Raw genomic sequence first — 18,411 nt, forward strand, 5'->3', positions numbered from 1 at the left:
CTTTGAAGGGTTTGAGACTGATCCCAAGCCTGTAGGTACAGAGGGTACAGTTGTGCTGGATATTGAATCTTTGTACCAATCCATGGGTCTGGAGGTCGATGCTGCTGATATTGAGGAGTTAGTAGAGGAACCTCATGAACAGCTCAGCACTGAGGAACTGCAGAAACTATAGAAGGAGCAACAAGAGATGGCTAAAGAGATTTCTTAAGGTGGATAGGAGGTGAGGGAGAATTTACCCAGTTCCTTGATAAAAGAAATGTGTGCAAAATGGGCAGGAGTTCAAAACTTTGTGGAGAAGTACCATCTGAACAAAGCTCTGACAAGCAGAAATGTGGATTTATTGAATGACAAAATAATTTTAGGAATTGAATGACCACTTTCGAGGAATTCTGAAAAGACAGAAGCAGTCTTCATTGGATAAGTTTTTAGTGAAGGTGACAAAGAGTGTGTCAGGGCCTGTGGTACAAGTTGAAAAAAGGCAGAAAAGAGAAAGAACACCTAAAGTACAAGTGCCAGCTATTCTATTGGAGGGGGACTCTCCTTCCAAGCAACACTCCATGCAACCTCTCCCCCTTCACACTCTCCTCCCACCATTCCATTAGGCCGTAGACTCTTCTCAGTATAGGTAAAGTTTTTATTTTACTTAATCTAAGTATTTATTAATTTTTAAGTTTATTTCTCATGTAAAGTCATGACATACAACCCCATCTTCTTACATTTTACATCTTTTTACATTTTTTTGGCTTGGGAATGTACTAACTTTATTTACATTATTCCTTATGAGAAAAATTTGTTTGGTGCTAGTTGTTTTTGGTACTCGTCATGCCTCCCAGAACCAATTAATGATGAGTAAAGAGGTACCACTATGTGTGATTTACAAATATTTTCTCCCAATGCGTGGATTGCCTTTTCACCTTTTTGGCAAAGTCCCTTGAATCACAAAAGTGTTTACATTTGAGGAGGTTCCATTTATCCATTTTTTCTTTCATTGCTTATACTGTCAGTGTAATTTTTAAGAAATTACCATCTACCATGAGATATTGAAGATGTTTCCCTACATTTTTTTCTAGGAGTTTTATGGTTCTCAGTTTTATATTTAGATCTTTGATCCATTCTGAGTTAATTTTTGTATAAAGTGTGAGGTAGGGGTCCTCTTTCCTTCTTTTGGATATGGATATCCAGTTCTCCAAGCAGCATTTGTTAATTAGACAGTTCTGACCCACCTGGGTGGGTGTGAAGGCCTTGTCAAAAATCAGTTGACCGTAGATGTAAGCATCTGTTTCTGAGCCATCAGTTCTGTTCCATTGGTCTATATGTCTGCCTTTATGCCAGTACCATGCTGTTTTTACCATATAGATTTCTTTTTTGTGAGTTTTTAAATTATGAATTAAATTTCCATAATAGTTACAGGGTTATTTAAAGTACCTATTTCATATTGGGTGAGTTATGGAAGTTTGTGATTTTCAAGGAATTGGTCTAATTCATCTAAGTTCTCAAATGTGTACATGTAGAATGTTCACAGTACACCATAATTTTTTTTTCATTGTAGGTTCTGTAATATCTACTCTTTAATTTCTGATACTGATAATTTGTGTCTTCTGTCTTTTTATTTATCAGCTTTTTATTCATCTTATTTCAAGAAACAAGCTCTTTGTTTCATTGATTTGTCTCTATTGTTTTTAGTTTTAATTACCAGTTTTCCATATGTTCAGATTATTTTTCCCTAATAAACATCAGGATTTTGATTTTTAAATTTTATCTGCTGTTTTTTCTTTTGTATTCCCCATCTAGTTAATTTTTTTTCTTGATTATTTTTCCCTTGTGCTGTCTTTTAGTTTACTTTGGTTTACTTTATTCTAATTTTTTAAACTGGGAATTTGACTCATTTATTTTCTCTTGTTTTCACTAATAAACATATTAAAGGCATAAATTTTCCTCTGATTATTGTTTTAAATGTACCCCCACATAATCTTTTATGAAGTACTTTCATTACCAGTATGGTTTAGAAATTAAAATTTGGTTTATATTTCCATTTATAGCTAAGAGTTGCTTAATAGATAAAAAATAATTTAATTTCAAGGTATAAGAGCCCTTTTAATTTTTTGGTTGTATTAATAATGCTGTTGTATTACAGTCAGAGTATTTTTGGTCATGCTCTTTCTTTATGGAACTTACTTTCTGATAATTTTTTTGTGACCTAATAATATGCGATTAATGATTAGCAATGTATGTGAAATCTGTTCTATTTGGTGTATTTACAACTCATAAGGCTGTTGTTCTGTTTGGTGTTTTTACAACTCATAACAGACTGTCCAAGATTTTCATTGGGGGCTAGTTTCATGGGAACTTTCTGTCTATCCTGTATCAAAGCTCTAGACTCCCAGAAGGAAAACAGTTGTTCAGCATAAGCCATGTTGTTTGCACAAAGGGTATAGGCACAGGGAGCCATTCCTTATCATTTAAAGAATGGTCGGAACCCTCATGAAATCTAACCTCCCAGACCTAGCCAAGGGCCAAATTTGCAGGCCAGCCTGTTTAAGGATAGCAGTCTCAGGCCTACTGTATTAACTTATGTCTGCCTAGTATTAGATATGCAAGGCTGCCATAGTCTTGGCTACCCCCATGTTAAATCTCAGTTTGTAGTTCCAGTCAGATTTTCTCTGTACAAAATCATTCTATCTGGGGATTACAGTTTAAATTCTTTTTTTCCTATCTTTATACCGTTTATTTCTTTCCCTTGCCTTATTTTCTTTACTCTGGGACCTTCAACCCACATGAAAAGTAGAAATTATGATAAGGGACATTCTTGTTGTATTCTTGAATTCATGAGGAAAGCATACAATATTTCACAATAAATTATACTGTTAGTGGTATGGCTTTTGGAGCTATTGGCTATCACATTAAGAAAGTTACCCTCATCTTAGTTTGCTAAGAATATTTTATTATAAATGGTTATTGAATTTTTTCTCATGCTTTTTCTGTGTCTTAGCAGACCTTACAACAGTTTAAGTCCATTTTTACCTTTGTTTTAGGTTGCCTTATTTTTTTTACCTATGTTATAAACTCTCCCCAAATTTTTAAAAAATTCATTTTTAAATTATCAGTTATTAATTTAGGTTATTTTCTTTTGGTGTACAGTTCAATGAATTTTAAAATAAGTACATATTAGAGTATTTACTACCTCTAGTGAGTTCAAATTCAAGCATTTCAAGCTGATCAAGAAAAGGTTGTGGCGGCGGACCTGGCCCAATGGTTAGGACGTCCGTCTACCACATGGGAGGTCCGCGGTTCAAACCCCAGGCCTGCTTGACCCGTGTGGAGCTGGCCCATGCGCAGTGCTGATGCCCACAAAGAGTGCTGTGCCATGCCGTCCCCATGTAGGGGAGCCCCATGCACAAGGAGTACGCCCCTAAGGAGAGTCACCCAGTGTGAAAGAAAGTGCAGTCTGCCCAGGAATGGTGCCGCCCACACGGAGAGCTGACACAACAAGATGACGCAACCAAAAGAAAAAGATTCCCGTGCCGCTGACAACAGAAGCAGACAAAGAAGACGCAGCAAATAGACACAGAGGACAACCGGGGTGGGGGGGGGGGAGGGGAGAGGAATAAATAAATAAATAAATCTTTTTTGAAAAAAAAAAGACAAGGTTGTGGCCATTAGATGGCAGGAATACACAAACTACTTACTGGGGGTGATATTCTCAGAGGTTGCAAAGAGGGGAAATTCCTCTCAAGTGGAGACCTTCCAGAAGCTGAGGTGAGATACTACCTTAAGGATAAGCAGGACAAGGGAAAACTCAGAGGAGAAGAGACAGGAAGTCGGCAGGGCTAACATGTCTAGGTGATGTCTCAAAGTCAGCACGTTGGGGAGTTTCTGGGTCAGATAATTACAAAGAGCCAAAGTAGCGTGGGGCAGAGTTTTATTTTATCTATAGTTGGTGGATGTTGGGTTTAGCAGTTTAGCAGGAAATATAAAGCAGATCAGCTCCAAATGGCTAAAAACTGCTTATTTGAGCTGTTTTTAAAATAATTTTGTGTAATAATTTGAATTTGGCATTGGCAAGCTTTTGGGCTAGCTAATGGATACAGGCTGCTGTGAAAAAGTAAACAACACACAGGGCTACTACACAGAGGCCATCTTTAGCTCATTTATATAACAGCACCACAATCAGAATATAGAACAGTTTGATCTGTATGACTGTGGAACTTCTTGAGAATATTTTCCCAAATTCTGTTGCATGATACTTCTCCCTTCATTTCTCATTCCTGCACGTGACATTTTTAGCTGCCTTGTTTCCCTTTAGCTGATATTCCAAACCTGAAGACATCTCTTCCTGCCTGCCACCGTGTTTTTCTAGGGCCTGGATACTTTATAACATACCCTACTTCTCAATCTGCTTTGCTTTTACCTACTCCTCATAAAATAAAATAGACTGAAAGAATGTGAAATGAAAGTTACACTTCATAAGAAATTAATTAAACAATATAAAAGACCTTCTAAATTTTTGGTTTTAATTCGGTGCTCTAAGCTCACCAGAAAAAGTGACATGCATAGAAGACCATTCCTTCATTCCATACCCCAAAATAGATAAGCATTGCGAACTCTGATCTTAATCACGATCCTTGGAATTAGGAAGGGTTTACTGAGTTCATACGTTTTAGTCAAATAAAATGTAATACTTCGTATTGATTCCAATATTTCTTAACCATAATATTTAGTGTATTTGTATTTATTTTAGAAAAGGGAATCCAAAAAGAACTTTAACTTTTTTTACAATGTTCTGCCAAATTTTATTGTATAGTAGCATTATGCATTTTAGGCTATGGATTGTACTTCTGTCTAAAGAGATATTAATACCATAAGTAGAACATTGCTATCTCTAAGCTAAGCCAGTATGAATACAAAGATGATCTTTCTCAGTATTTTTCTTCTTTAACATTTTTCTTCATGCTTTAACAGCACAGAGAAACAGTTACAGCCCAAGCTAAATATGTGTCGGAGGAGAGGAGTGGCAGCACCTTGGACATGCCAGGTATGGAAACTTTTGCTGCAGAGACAAGTAACCTGGGGAGTGTGTTTGTGAGGGGTTTGGAAAACTAGGGTTTACAGTAGAGCAACTAAGATGATTCCTGCCTGGAAATTAGATACCAGGAGAAATGCTCTTAGGAGAAAGAGAAAAGATTGGAATTTTTTAAACTGTGAAAATTGTATTGTCCAGAAGGAGAAACATTTACCTTTTCTTTAGTGAACAGTAGTAAACAGTAAATACTTTAGGTTAGATATTTGTAAAAAAAATACTTCCAAGTATATATTATTCCTTTTATGCAATCTTCTAAGCTCTCATAGATATTTTTAAACTGTTAAGCTAATATTTTAGGTACTACTGGATAAAGAGGCAGAAATAGGGATTGTACGGACTAGCTTTTCTCCTTTCTGAAAACTAGATTAATTTTCCTGACTATGCTTAATGATGATGCAAATATCTTCTTAAAGGTAGTTAGCCTCATTGCATTGTTTTGTGATTGGTAAGCTAAAGGGTTTTGCTGCGTGACTGGTTTAATTTTAGTCTTTAAGGCACTCTACACTGTTAATACCTTAAAATAATAGTAGTTTCTACTGATACTCAAAAGTTTTTGATTTGTAACTGAAACATTGTTTTTCCACACCGAATGTAGTAAGTAGAAGTCAGACCTCTAAATCAAGAGATAAGGAATTTTTCAATCCATTGCTGAATGAAAATCAGAAATTAGCAGTTAGAAGGATACTGAATGGTGAATGCCGACCAATACCATATATCCTTTTTGGCCCTCCTGGAACTGGAAAGACAGTTACAATAATAGAAGCTATTTTACAGGTAATGATAGCCAGCATGCTATGAGATATCAGAAATAAAACATTTCTAAAATTGAAAATGTGTAGTACTGAATTAAATTCTAAAAGTGTAGCATTATGTCAAATGGGACTCTCTTAATAATTCTAAAATGGTCCATAGTAAACTGGAATTCCGTACTTTATTCATTTATTATGTTTAACTTACCAAGAATTTTTAATTTCCACATAGGATCACAAAGTTGCAAAGTTGTAAGGAGCTTGAGAAATTTCAGTTATTTGAAACTATTCAGTTATATTTGTGTTGTGGAATAAGTGGAATTTAATAAGTTTATTTCATAGGGCTTAGAAAAAAGTCTCTTTGTCCTGAAATTTCCTGTAGAAAAAAATGTTCCCTTTACCAGAGTGAAAGCTATCATTTTGCAGAAGTCTCTGATGTTCCCATTTATATTTAGGATTGGATTTATAAGGATAGTATGTATTTATAAAGACTGTATTTATATATTTATGCATGTGTGTATATATAGTGTTATATGTAAGTATTTTAGTGTTATTTGGTGGTTCAAATCAGCAAACCTTTAATGATCATGTACTATTAGCTTAGTACTATACTGTGAGTTTGTACAAAAATAAATATGAAAAAAGTTTCTGTGTTTGAGGAATATTTTATGATTCTGAAGAGCTCAAAGAACTTTCCCATAATTCTGACTGTTTATATTTCTGATAAAGCAAATTAATCAATTCTATTTTGCATTTGCCCGTGTCTGAGAAGTTAAGTAATTTATATTGAAGCCATTTGGAAAAGATGTGATAAATCAAACAATAAAATCTAGTTATCTTTGCTCTAACCACCCCTTGTCCTCTAGACTGGACTAAGCTCAATTAAATGAACATGATGCAAATTTGATATTAGATGTTTTGTTATGTGCTTCTGTGATAGGTGTGAATATTTCTCTTATTTGTTTCTTTGACAAAGGTGCATACTGCTTTGCTCAAGAGCCGGATTTTAATCTGTGCACCATCCAACAGTGCAACGGACCTCATATGTTTGCGACTGCATGAGACCAATGTGCTGACTCCTGGGACCATGGTCCGAGTGAATGCCTCCTGCAGAAGTGAGAAGGTGAGTAGCAGAATGCTTAGCAAAGGACAAAGAAGGGTGTTCTCATGAGTTATAAAGGGATATGAAATTTGTTAAGTGGGGGAGAAGGCAAGGGTGTTGGGAGTCATCCAAAGAAAATTCATAGCCAAGAATTTTCTCTTTTCTATGCCATAACTTATTATTAAATATAATATGTTTATTTCTGAATCCTTAATTATATTTTCATGCCTTTTCTATGGATTATCAATTCTATTATGGTCATTATTAGTTTTATGGAATTCTAAGTATGTCTATTCATTTTATTTCCAAATATTGTTTCTTTTCAGTTCTGTTTTATTGTTTTCCTTATAAGTATCCCATTGGGAAATAAGTTCCTTATTTTCTTTAGTTGGAAATCAAGAAAGTGAATTAAAAAGATAGTGTTAGGGGTAATCTACAAGATCATATGTCCTATCTGTTGTTCTAGAGTTCTCTGCTGATTTTTAAGATGTAAAATATTTTTCCTAGGAAGAAATTCTTAGGAGTAGCAACTGGATAATATTTTCTTTAAAATTCCTTTCAGTTGTGTGAATCGAATACATGCTTGTCTAATTTAAATACATGTTTGATAATTTGAAAAATTAATGGGCTCCCTACCCCCAGGCAATCAATGATATAATTAAGCCATATTGCCAGGATGGAGAAGATCTTTGGAGAGCCTCACGCTTCAGGATAGTACTTACAACATGCAGCACTGCCGGACTTTTTTACCAATTAGGAATAAGGTATTTAAAATGTTTGTAGAGCGCCTAATGTGTGTTAGGCATTGTTTGGGGCACTGGGAATCAGTGATAGACCATTCAGTTAAGGTTCTCTGCCCTCTAAAAGCTTACATTTGTGGGGAGCCTGACAAATAAGCAAGTAACTTAATAATCAGGATAATTACATTGTGTAATTGCTCTACCACACCCAAGGTCATGTGATAAAAAGAACTGGGGTGAGGATAGGCAGACATTTGTATAGTGTGGTCAGGGATGTTGTCTCTAAGGAAATGACATTTGAGCTGAGATATGAAAGGACATGGACTCAACACCAGAAAGGACAGAGAGAAGAGTTTCCCTGGCAGATGGAGTAGTATGGGCAAAGATCCTGAGGTCAGAAAGATCTTCACATGTTAAAGAACCTAAAGGAGGCCTTTGGAGCTGGAGCAGAGTAAGGGAAAGAATGGCATGAGGTGAGGTTGAAGTGAAAAGCCTTCTCACATAGGACCTGGTAGAGAAGATTTCATCTCTATTTTAAGGGCAGAGGAACTGTAAGGTGAACTGATTTAGTAAATGAGCAGGGTGTTCTAGGGTGAGACTGCAAAGACAAGAAATCCATTTTGTGGCATGTGTGCCTAGTGCTGTGGTGGACTCTGGGACCCTAATCCCATCGTGTTGTGGAGGATACAGGTAATCACAGGGAAGATGTTATAGGTTATGTTGTGGACCTGTGGAGGCTTCCCAAAGTGCACACATCCTGACAGTATCTTGAAAATGGAAATGGATGATGTGTTCATATTTCATAGGGAGGGATCTGAAGGGATCCTTTATGGAGTCAATAGCTTGAGATTCATAGATTTGTGTATGCTTTTTGAGATAGGAACCAATGCCCAGTACAATTTAAAATGAGTTGGGAAACAACAACAAGCTTCCATTTCTTGAGCACTACATATGTAGGGACTCTGGTGCTTTGAACCCTCTGAGAAACCTATTACAATAGTTGTCTTTCTTTTTGTAGTTGAAAAACGGAGGCTGTTCTGGTATAGGGAGTCAGAGGGGAAATAAAGTCACTGGTGAGGAGCTCAGACTCTGCAGTCAGATACACCTGGGGTTCAGTCTAGCTCTTGTCACTTATTAGTTTTGTGACATGTGTGAGTTATTTATCTGTGCCACATCTCAGTTTCCTTATATGTTAGCAAGGGATATTATTATACCTATGTTATGGGATCATTGTGATCATTGTGAGGACTAAATGAGAATGCATGAAAATGCTTAGCACAGTGCCTGATATATAATAAATGTTCAAAAATGCAAATTCTTTTTTCACATTTTCACCTTTGATTTCACTACACCTCAGTTTCTACATTTGTGAAGTTGAGGTGATACCTTATAATGTGACTGGAAGGCTTGATCAAGGTAAAATAAAAGCAATAGAATGGGTAGCATTTTTTGAACTCTTGCTATGTGTCAGGCCCTGCTGTGTTTCATATTTATTAACTCCTTTTGTTCTCACCTATACCTTATAGAGGAGAAGATTTTACTTTTACACCCATATTACATATGAGCAAACTAAAGTATAAAGGGGTTAAGTATCCTGCCAAGGGACACATAGCTAGTAAGTGGGGGAATCCAGGATTCAAACCCATTTTGACACTAGCACTGGTTTACTTAATCATCAGGAATCACATATAGAAGTAATAAATGTGAGATATAAAATATGAACATGTAGCTCTGTGACTTGCATATAGTAAGCATTCAATAATTTTTTCATTCTTACCCCACTTCCTCTTGAATATTTCTTTAATGAACACTTACATGTCACTAATAATTTACCAGGTACTATTCTAAGACATATAATATGAATAATTTAATCCTTGTATCAACCCAGTTTAGGTGATTATTATTATTTAGCAAGGCCACAACAAAAGTTAACATTATTAACCAGTATTTTCTGCTATCTCTGTTATGATCCTATATTGGTGATCACTTCTTTGGGGCAAAATCCAAAATGTACAACCAATGTGCTAAAAGCCATTGATGGATGCCAAAAATGTACTGTGTTAATAATGGGGGGGTATGGAAAAAGTGTGCCCAATAAACGCTATGGACCGTGGTTGGTAGTAATTGATGATATTATCTCATAATCTATAACAAATGTCCCACCACGGGGTGGTACGTTGGTGAAATGTTGTATGAGAATTCTGCATATGTGCATGATTGTTTTATAAATTGAAAACTTCTGTAATGAAAATATATTTTGAAAAATAATAGGATAGGATGGGGGGAAAATATACCAAATTTAAGATATGATCTATAGTTAATAGTAATATCTTGATGATTTTTTTTTTATAATTTGTAACATATGTTTCACAACAATGCACAGTATTGGTCATGGAGTAATGTATGGGACCCCTGTTGTGTTATGCATGTGTTTTATAAATTCACAACTTCTACTATACACTTATTGTTTATGTATATTCATGTATGAATGATATATATCAATAAACTTTTCTTAAAAAGCCATTGATGACCTAATATTTTAACAACTTAATGCTTCTCCTAAAAATTAAAATGTAAAATGTTTGATTTCAGAACTGGACATTTTACGCATGTATTTGTGGATGAAGCAGGGCAAGCATGTGAGCCAGAATGCCTTATTCCACTAGGATTAATTTCAAGTACCAAAGGCCAGGTAAAGTTTGTTTGTGCCTTCATTCTTTCTCTGTTTGTTTTTATTATTGTCATCTCTTTTTTTTTCCTGTTTTTAAAGGTGTTATTTACCATATTTCTTTGTAGAAGTCTGAAATTTTGCAGAATGTATTTAACAAATGCATATAGTCATAGAAACACCACCCCAATCAAAATGTAGATCTGTTCTATCACTCCTCAAAGTTCATTTGTTGCCTGTTTATACCCAACCCTTTTCCTACACCAAGCCCCTGACAGCCACTGATTTCTTATATAGTTTGGCCTTTTTCAGAAGTCATATAGAAAGGATCGTACATTATATAAAATTTTGAGTCAGGTTTCTTTCACGTAGCATAATTCCTTTGAAATTAATTCACGTTATTTTGTGTATCAATAGTTCATTACTTTTTATTGCTGTGTAGTATTCCATTGTTTGGATGTTCAAAGTTTGTTTAATATATTCACCATTTGAAGGCCCTTTGCTTTGTTTTCAGTTTTAGTCATCACAAATAAAGTCTATAAATACTTGCAAACAGTTTTTTAAAAACATGCTTTCATTTCACTTGGATAAAAACTTGGGACTTTGATTGCTGGATTGTATGGTAAGTGCATTGTCAACAGTATGAGAAATCACCTGTAGCAGACTGAAAGATTGTTCACCAAACTATATCAATTTCTGAATCCCTGGAACCTGTGAATTATGGCACAAAAGGGTCTTTGCAGATATGATTAAGCTAAGAATCTTGAGATGGGAGATTATCCTGGCTTAACTGGTGGACTTTAATTGCAATTACATGTATACTTATAAAGGGGAGGGAGGCACAAGTTGATTTGAGAAAGAAATAAAAGAAGGCAATGTCATCACAGTGGCAGAGGTTGGAATGATCCAGCCATAGCCAAGGAATGACAGCAGCCACCAGAAGCTGGAGAAGGCAAGAAATAGATTCTTCCTTAGAGTCTTTGGAGGGAGTGCATCCCTGCGAACACCTTGATTTTTACTCAGTGATACTACTTTTGGACTTATGGATTCCAGAACTCTTAAGAATATAAGCTCCTGTTGTTTTAAGCCACCAAGTTTGCATTAATTTGTTACAGCAGCCACAGAACACTAATATACAGTCAAACTATTCCAAAGTGGCTATACCATTTTGTGTTCCCACCAGCAATTTATCACTGTTCCAATTGTTTCACATTATCACCAGCACTGGGTATTGTTTTTGTTTGTTTTTTAATTTTAATCATTCACCTAGAGGTTTCCTGGTATCTCATTGTTTCTCTCGTAAGCTCCGTTGCTGAGGTATAATTGGCATATTATAAACTATAAAGTGTGTCATTCTAGCTAAAAGTTTGTGAGTTTTGTTTCATAGAGTCTATTGTTTTCCTATTTACTTATCTCCACTCTAAACTTTATTTCCTTCTGCCAGCTTTGGGTTTTCTCTTCTTTTTCTAGTTCATCAAGGTAGAAGAATTAGGTTATTGGTTTGAGATTGTTCTTTAATGTAGGGACACCTGTAAATTTCCCTCTGAACACTGCTTTTGCTTTTTGGCATGTTATGTTTTCATTTCCATTCATTTGATGCATTTGTTAAGAGTACATTTTTTAATTTCCACATATTTGTCAATTTTCCATTGATTCTAATTTCATTCCTTTGTGGCCAGAGAAAATGCTTTGTATGATTTCCATCTTTTAAAATGTAATGACATACTTTGTGGCATAACATGTTCTATCCAGGAGAATGTTCCATGTGCAGTGAGAAGAATGTTTATTCTGCTGTTGGGTAGAGTTTTCTATGTTAGGTCTAGGTGGTTTATATGTTATCAAGTCTTCTCTTTCTTGGTTTCTCTTTTGTCCAATTGTTCTATCCAACAGAAAGTTGAATGTTGAAGTCTGCAGCCACAAGTGTTATTTTTTTCCCTCACCTATATATGTTGGGACTCTGCTGATAGGTACATATATATTAATAAGTCTTATATCTTCTTGATGGATTGACCCTGTTATTAATATACAGTGTCCTTCTTTATCTCTTGTATCAATTTTTGCCTTAAGGTCTAACTTCTCTGATATTAATGTGGCCACTCAAGTACTCTTTCAGTTGGCATGGAATATCTTTTTTCATTCTTTCACTTTCAACACATTTGTGTCTTTGGTGCTAAAGTGAGTCTCTTGTATACAGGAATAGTTGACTCATGGTCTTTAAAAAAATTTTTTTTATTAAATTGTCTTTTTTATAAGGTACGTAGATCAGAAAAAATGTTACATTAAAAAAATAAGAGGTTCCCACGTACCCCATCCCCCACCCCACCCCCACTCCTCCCACATTAGCAACCTCTTTCATTATTGTGACATATTCATTGCATTTGGTGAATACATTTTGGAACATGTTGTACTACAAGGATTATAGTTTACACTGTAGTTTGCACTCTCCCCCAGTACAGTCAGCAGGTTATGGCAGGATATATAATGTCTAGCATCCGTCCCTGCAATATCATTTAGGACAACTCCAAGTCCCAAAAATGCCCCCACATCACATCTCTTCTTCCCTCTCCCTGCCTTCAGCAACTACTGTGGCCACTTTCTCCAGATCAATGCTACAGTTTCTTCCATTCCTAGTCACAATAATTCTATTATAGAATACCAGTAAGTACACGCTAATCCATATTTTATTCCTCCAACCTGTGGACCCTGGGTTGGTGATGTCCACTCCACCTCTATATTGAGAGGGGGCTTAGATCCTACATGGTTGATGGATGCTATTCTCCTGCTTAGAGTTGCCCAGGTGTGGTGGCTGACCATCTTCACCTCCCTTTTAGCCAACCTGTGCAAGTCCAACAAACCAGAGAGTAGGAACTGCAACTCTGCTTAGGCTCAGGGCACAGCTGGCACATGGCCAGTCCAGAGATTGAAGTCTCCTGGGTAACACCAACCCACGCGCCAATCACAGATTCAGTAAAAGTGACAGAAGAGCCATGTGTAGAAAGATCACATCTGAGTCCAACTCCATCACACTCAGGAACTCAAATTCCAAAGTAGGGCCCACTGACAAGGCACTGAACTCCAGAGCCAACTGCCATGATCATAGAAACTGTGTGTCTCTGTAGCCCTCAGGAGTACCAGTACCTGGGGTTGTATCTACTTGGCTGTCTATGGGATCCTGCTGAGGCGTGCATAAGTGCAACCCCTCTGATGACCTCCTCTTTTTTGAAGACTCTTAGCCGTATATACTCATTTGTCTTTACCATTTCCCCCTTTTATTCAAGGTCTTTTTCTAGTTGCATTGCCAGTTAGTGACTGGTAGTAATCCCTCGGCACCAGGGAGGCTCATTGTTTCTTTAATCCATTCTGCTTTTTAATTAGAGCTTAACTGATTTAATCTAATGTAATTATTGATAAGGAGTTAGGTTGCCTTTTGCTTTCTAGGCCATATATTTGTTACTCAGTTCCTCTACTGCTACCTGTTTCACAAAAACTGCTCCTATCTGGATCCATTCCCCACCCCTTCTGTTAATTGTTACAAATTACAGCTGTAGATGTTGTGCATCTACTGACATTGATTATTTTATATAAATACCTTTTAAATCCTATAGAAAAAATAAAGACCAGAAATATGTTAATACTGACTTTTATAATTACATATGTAGTTAAATTTACTAATTTATTTTACATCAGATTTTTATATTTATCTGTTAGCTAACTTTACCAGTGTATTTTATTTCTTTGGACTCAAGTTACTAATGTTCTTTTACTTCAGGCTAAAGGACTCCATTTAGCATTTCTTGGAAGGTAGGTTTACCAGCAATGAACTCTTAGTTTTTGCTTACCTGGGAATATCTTAAATTCTTTCATATTTTAGGGATAGTCTTGTTGCATATAATATTCTTACTTGACATTCTTTTTCTTTCAAAGTTTTTAATATGATACTTCGCTGCCTTCTGGCCTCTATAGTTTTTGATGCATAATCATCAGTTTATCTTATTTATGATCCTTTGTGTATAGCAAGAGGCTTCTTTCTTGCTGCTTTCAGAATTCTCTTTTTGTCTTTGATGCTCAACATCTTGATTATAATGTGTCTTGATGTGGATTTCTTTGAGTTAACCTATTTAGAGTATGTTGAGCTTCTTGGGTGTGTAGATTCCTGTCTTTCATCAAATTTGGGAAATTTTCAACAATTATTTCTTCAAATATTCTTTCAGCCTCACCCCCCCCCCCTTTTCTCTTTCTGGGATTCCTATTATACGTATATCAGTATCCCACAAGTTTATTAGGCTATGTTCAGCTTTCTTCAGTCTTTTTTTATTCTCAGATTAGGTAATCTCAGTGGATCTAAATTTAGGTTTGTTTGTTTTTTTGTTGGCTCAAATTATTCAATTCTCTCTGGTACATCATTTATTTCTGTTAGTGCTTTGTTTAGCTCCACCAGACCTCCTTTGGTTGATTTAAACATAGCTTTTAACTCTGTAGCACACTCACACAGCAATTCTCTGAGTTACTTCATCTCATTTTCTAAGCTTTCCTTTAGCTCTATGATCCTGTCTGTAATTATGGTGTAAGAGACATCACATTCTTATTCTAATGCCTGGGGTTTCACAGGGAGACTTTCTATTTTCTTTTTTTCCAATGTTTAGCCTATACTTTCTTGTTTGCCTGCCTTTTTTGTTGTTGTTGCAAACTGGACCTTCTGAATATTACAAATGTGTAAACTCTGGAATCAGCTTCTTTTCACTCCTCAGTTTGTTTTTGCTGCTGGTTGTAATGGCCGTTATTTGTTTCCAGACTTTTCTGAACCAATATTGTAAAGTCTATATTCTTTGTTTTGTGTGGCCACTAAAGTCTCTGTTTGGTTAGCTTAGTGATCAGTTAGTGATTTGACAATTTATTTAAAAGACCTGGAACTAATAAACAAGAGCAACAACAACAATAATAACCTCCCAGTCCTTGGTCTCTGCATGTGTGTTTGGGCACACCTTTGATACTTACCTGCGTAGTTTATAACTTTGCCATACATTTCACTTGCTGCTTGCACAGAGCCTGAAGGTCAGTCGAAGAGGAGACCTTCTCAGGTCTTTTCTAAGAATGTGATCCCCTCCCAATATGCATATGGTATTTTTTTTTAAAGAAATATTTTATTTATTTCTCGCCCCACCCTCCCATTCCCCTCATTGTCTGCTATCTGTGTCCATTCGCTGTGTGTTCTTCTGTGTCTGCCTGTGTTCTCATTAGGCAGTTCTGGGAGCCAATTCTGGGACCTTCTGAAGTGGGAGAGAGGCAATTACTCCCTTGCACCACCTCACCTCCCTATTCTGCTATGTCTTCTTATTTTCTCTCCTTTGTGTCTCTTGTTGTGTCATCTTGCTGTGTCATCTCTCAGCATCGGCTGGCACTCCTGCACAGGGAGACATTCCCGCGTGGGCCAGCATTCTGCGTGGGCCAGCATTCTGCGTGGGCCAGCATTCTGCGTGGGCCAGCATTCTGCGTGGGCCAGCATTCTGCGTGGGCCAGCATTCTGCGTGGGCCAGCATTCTGCGTGGGCCAGCATTCTGCGTGGGCCAGCATTCTGCGTGGGCCAGCATTCTGCGTGGGCCAGCATTCTGCGTGGGCCAGCATTCTGCGTGGGCCAGCATTCTGCGTGGGCCAGCATTCTGCGTGGGCCAGCTTGCCCTAACCAGGAGGCTCTGGGCATTGAACCCTGGACCTCCCATATGTATACAGGAGCCGAATTGGTTGAGCCACATCCATTTCACCATATGGCCTTTTAGAGTCACAAAAGTTAGTGAAGAACTTTTAAAAGCCCTTTTTCTTCAGAGTTTTAAGATCCCTAACTTTTCTTCTAAGACTTTTTGATGACTATTGTTTGTCTGCACTGTTATTCCTTGCCCCAGGTGACAGTGGCTAATATATTTGCTTTAAATGTTTCTGAAAAATGCCTCTCCAGCAGTCACCCCAATCTTGGAGAGTTCTGAGTTCAGGTAAAACAAATGCAACCTCTTTACACGAGTCCTTCAAGGAACCACCACACAGGTCAAAACAACCAACCATGGTTCTTTGAGAATAGAGCCTGCTTTGCTTCCTCTGGTACCAGGAATCCACTCTGGGAATGCAGGTGCTGTCTTCAAGACTACTGTTGAGTTCTCAAATGCCGATGAATGTGCTCACAGAAGCAACTGGCCTGTTGTTGGTTGTGTGCACTATGGCCAGTGTGAGACAGGTGCCCAGGCCTCAGTTTCAGCTCAGTACTGGCAGCTCCTCACTTCCAGGAGGATGGCTTCCTAGGGAGGCTGGGCATTGATGGTAATGTATGCAAGGAAACAGCAGAGACTAGGTGATCGGTAAATTGTCTTTTTGTTTTGGGCCGGGGGACAGTGGCGCTGGTGGTAGCAATGGGGTGACTATTTCTCCCTATTGGGAGTTGGCCTCACCACAATTTTTGTTCTTAACCTTGCTCTGGTGCATGCTGGAGGTGGCGCTGCATGGGGCTAGGCACATGTGTGGGAACAGCTTGGAGCACTGCGGCCAGCTCTCATCACTTGCCTGGTGCTGGGTGGCTGCAGGTGAATGTGTGGGCTGCCCGTGGGGCCTGCAAGGGGATCCCCCATGTGGAGAGGCAGCCAGGGCCCTCCTAACTTTTTTACTGGAGGTTATCATTCATACATGAACCTCCATGAACAGTAAATATATAGTATAAGTTGTGAACTTAAATAACAAATGTACATATCATCATACAGGGCTCCTATACATTACCCCACCACCAACACTTTGCACTATTGTGGAATAGTTATTACTAACTATGATAGTGCATTGTCAAAACATTACTACTAACGATAGCCGATATCTTACATTTGGTGTATTTTTCCCCCAACCCACCCAGTTAATGATGCCTTGTATTAGTATTATGTATTTGTTACAGTTCAGGAGAGAATGTTTTCATACTCTTTTGATTATTATAGCTTCATTTATATTTTTTATTTTTTAATCAATTATAAAAAATAGCATAGCAACAAACATTTATAAATGTAAATTAAATATAATAGAAATTAATTATAACAATTCTAATTTTTATATTACAGCTCTAACTATTGGATATAAGAATTTCTAAAAATGAAATAAATTATTGGTTTAGTTATTTAATTTCCATTTAGGCCATAATTCTTTCTAGATAATCAAATTACTGTTTGGGAATTCTTCACATCTTATTGGAATGAATTATAGCAGATAACAATTTGCCAACTCATAATTTTTTGAGGCAGAAAAACTCAAAATCTTGTTCAACAGTAGTCAAGCTGAATCATTATTGATCCAGATAGATTGTTTTAATTAATGAAAATGAATAAGAAAGGGTTAAAGAAAAATGAAGTATCCAAAAATATATCTGTTCTCCAGCCCTCCTCAATTAAAAGCAAATGTTTATTTTGTATGAAAAAAAGTTACAGAATACTGATCACAGGAACAATTTACCAGTTGCACTGAATAATTATTGTTCATATATTATAATGCTATTTTACATTTTTCTGGTCTCCTCCCGCTTTTTGTTGGTTACTGTTTGCAGGGAATAACTTTTTCCAACATTTCACCTTTAACTTGGTTGCGTCCTTACATCTGAGGTGGGTTTCTTGTAGGCAAAATATAGATGGCTCATTTTTTTAATCCATTCTATCATTCTATGTCTTTTGATTGAGGAGTTCAACCCGTTAACATTCAATGTTATTACTATAAAGGCATTACTTCATCCTTTTTTTCCTTTAGCTTTCTGTTGTCATATCATTCTATAGACTGTCTTCTTAACTTTTAATTTAACCTTCCTAAAAATCTTCACTTCTAAACTCTTTTCCAAATCTCTCATCCTTGTTTTTTCCTTTCAGGCTACAGCAGCCATTTATTATCTCTTGCAAATCTGGTTTTTTGGTGACATAGTCTATCAGTTTTTGTTTGTCTGTGAAGACTATGAACTCACCCTCATTTTTGAAGGACAGTTTTGCTGGATACAGAACTCTTGACTGGCAGTTTTTCTCTTTCAGTACCTTAAATACATCATACCACTTTCTTCTCTCCTCCATGAT

General features: G+C 36.8%; 1 protein-coding gene across 1 annotated transcript in view; it reads left to right on the forward strand.

Moving 5' to 3' along the window:
* Nucleotides 1–18,411, forward strand: part of LOC101428908 (RNA helicase Mov10l1-like) — a 67,259-nt gene that overhangs the window by 17,607 nt on the left and 31,241 nt on the right. The window contains exons 5-9 of the mRNA XM_071212984.1: nt 4,960–5,075; nt 5,686–5,854; nt 6,806–6,952; nt 7,574–7,695; nt 10,264–10,363. Coding sequence (XP_071069085.1) covers nt 4,960–5,075; nt 5,686–5,854; nt 6,806–6,952; nt 7,574–7,695; nt 10,264–10,363 — 654 coding nt within the window. The remainder of the gene's footprint in view (nt 1–4,959; nt 5,076–5,685; nt 5,855–6,805; nt 6,953–7,573; nt 7,696–10,263; nt 10,364–18,411) is intronic.

The sequence above is a fragment of the Dasypus novemcinctus genome, chromosome X, assembly GCF_030445035.2.
Source record: "Dasypus novemcinctus isolate mDasNov1 chromosome X, mDasNov1.1.hap2, whole genome shotgun sequence".
In the NCBI taxonomy this organism is placed as follows: Eukaryota; Metazoa; Chordata; class Mammalia; order Cingulata; family Dasypodidae; genus Dasypus; species Dasypus novemcinctus.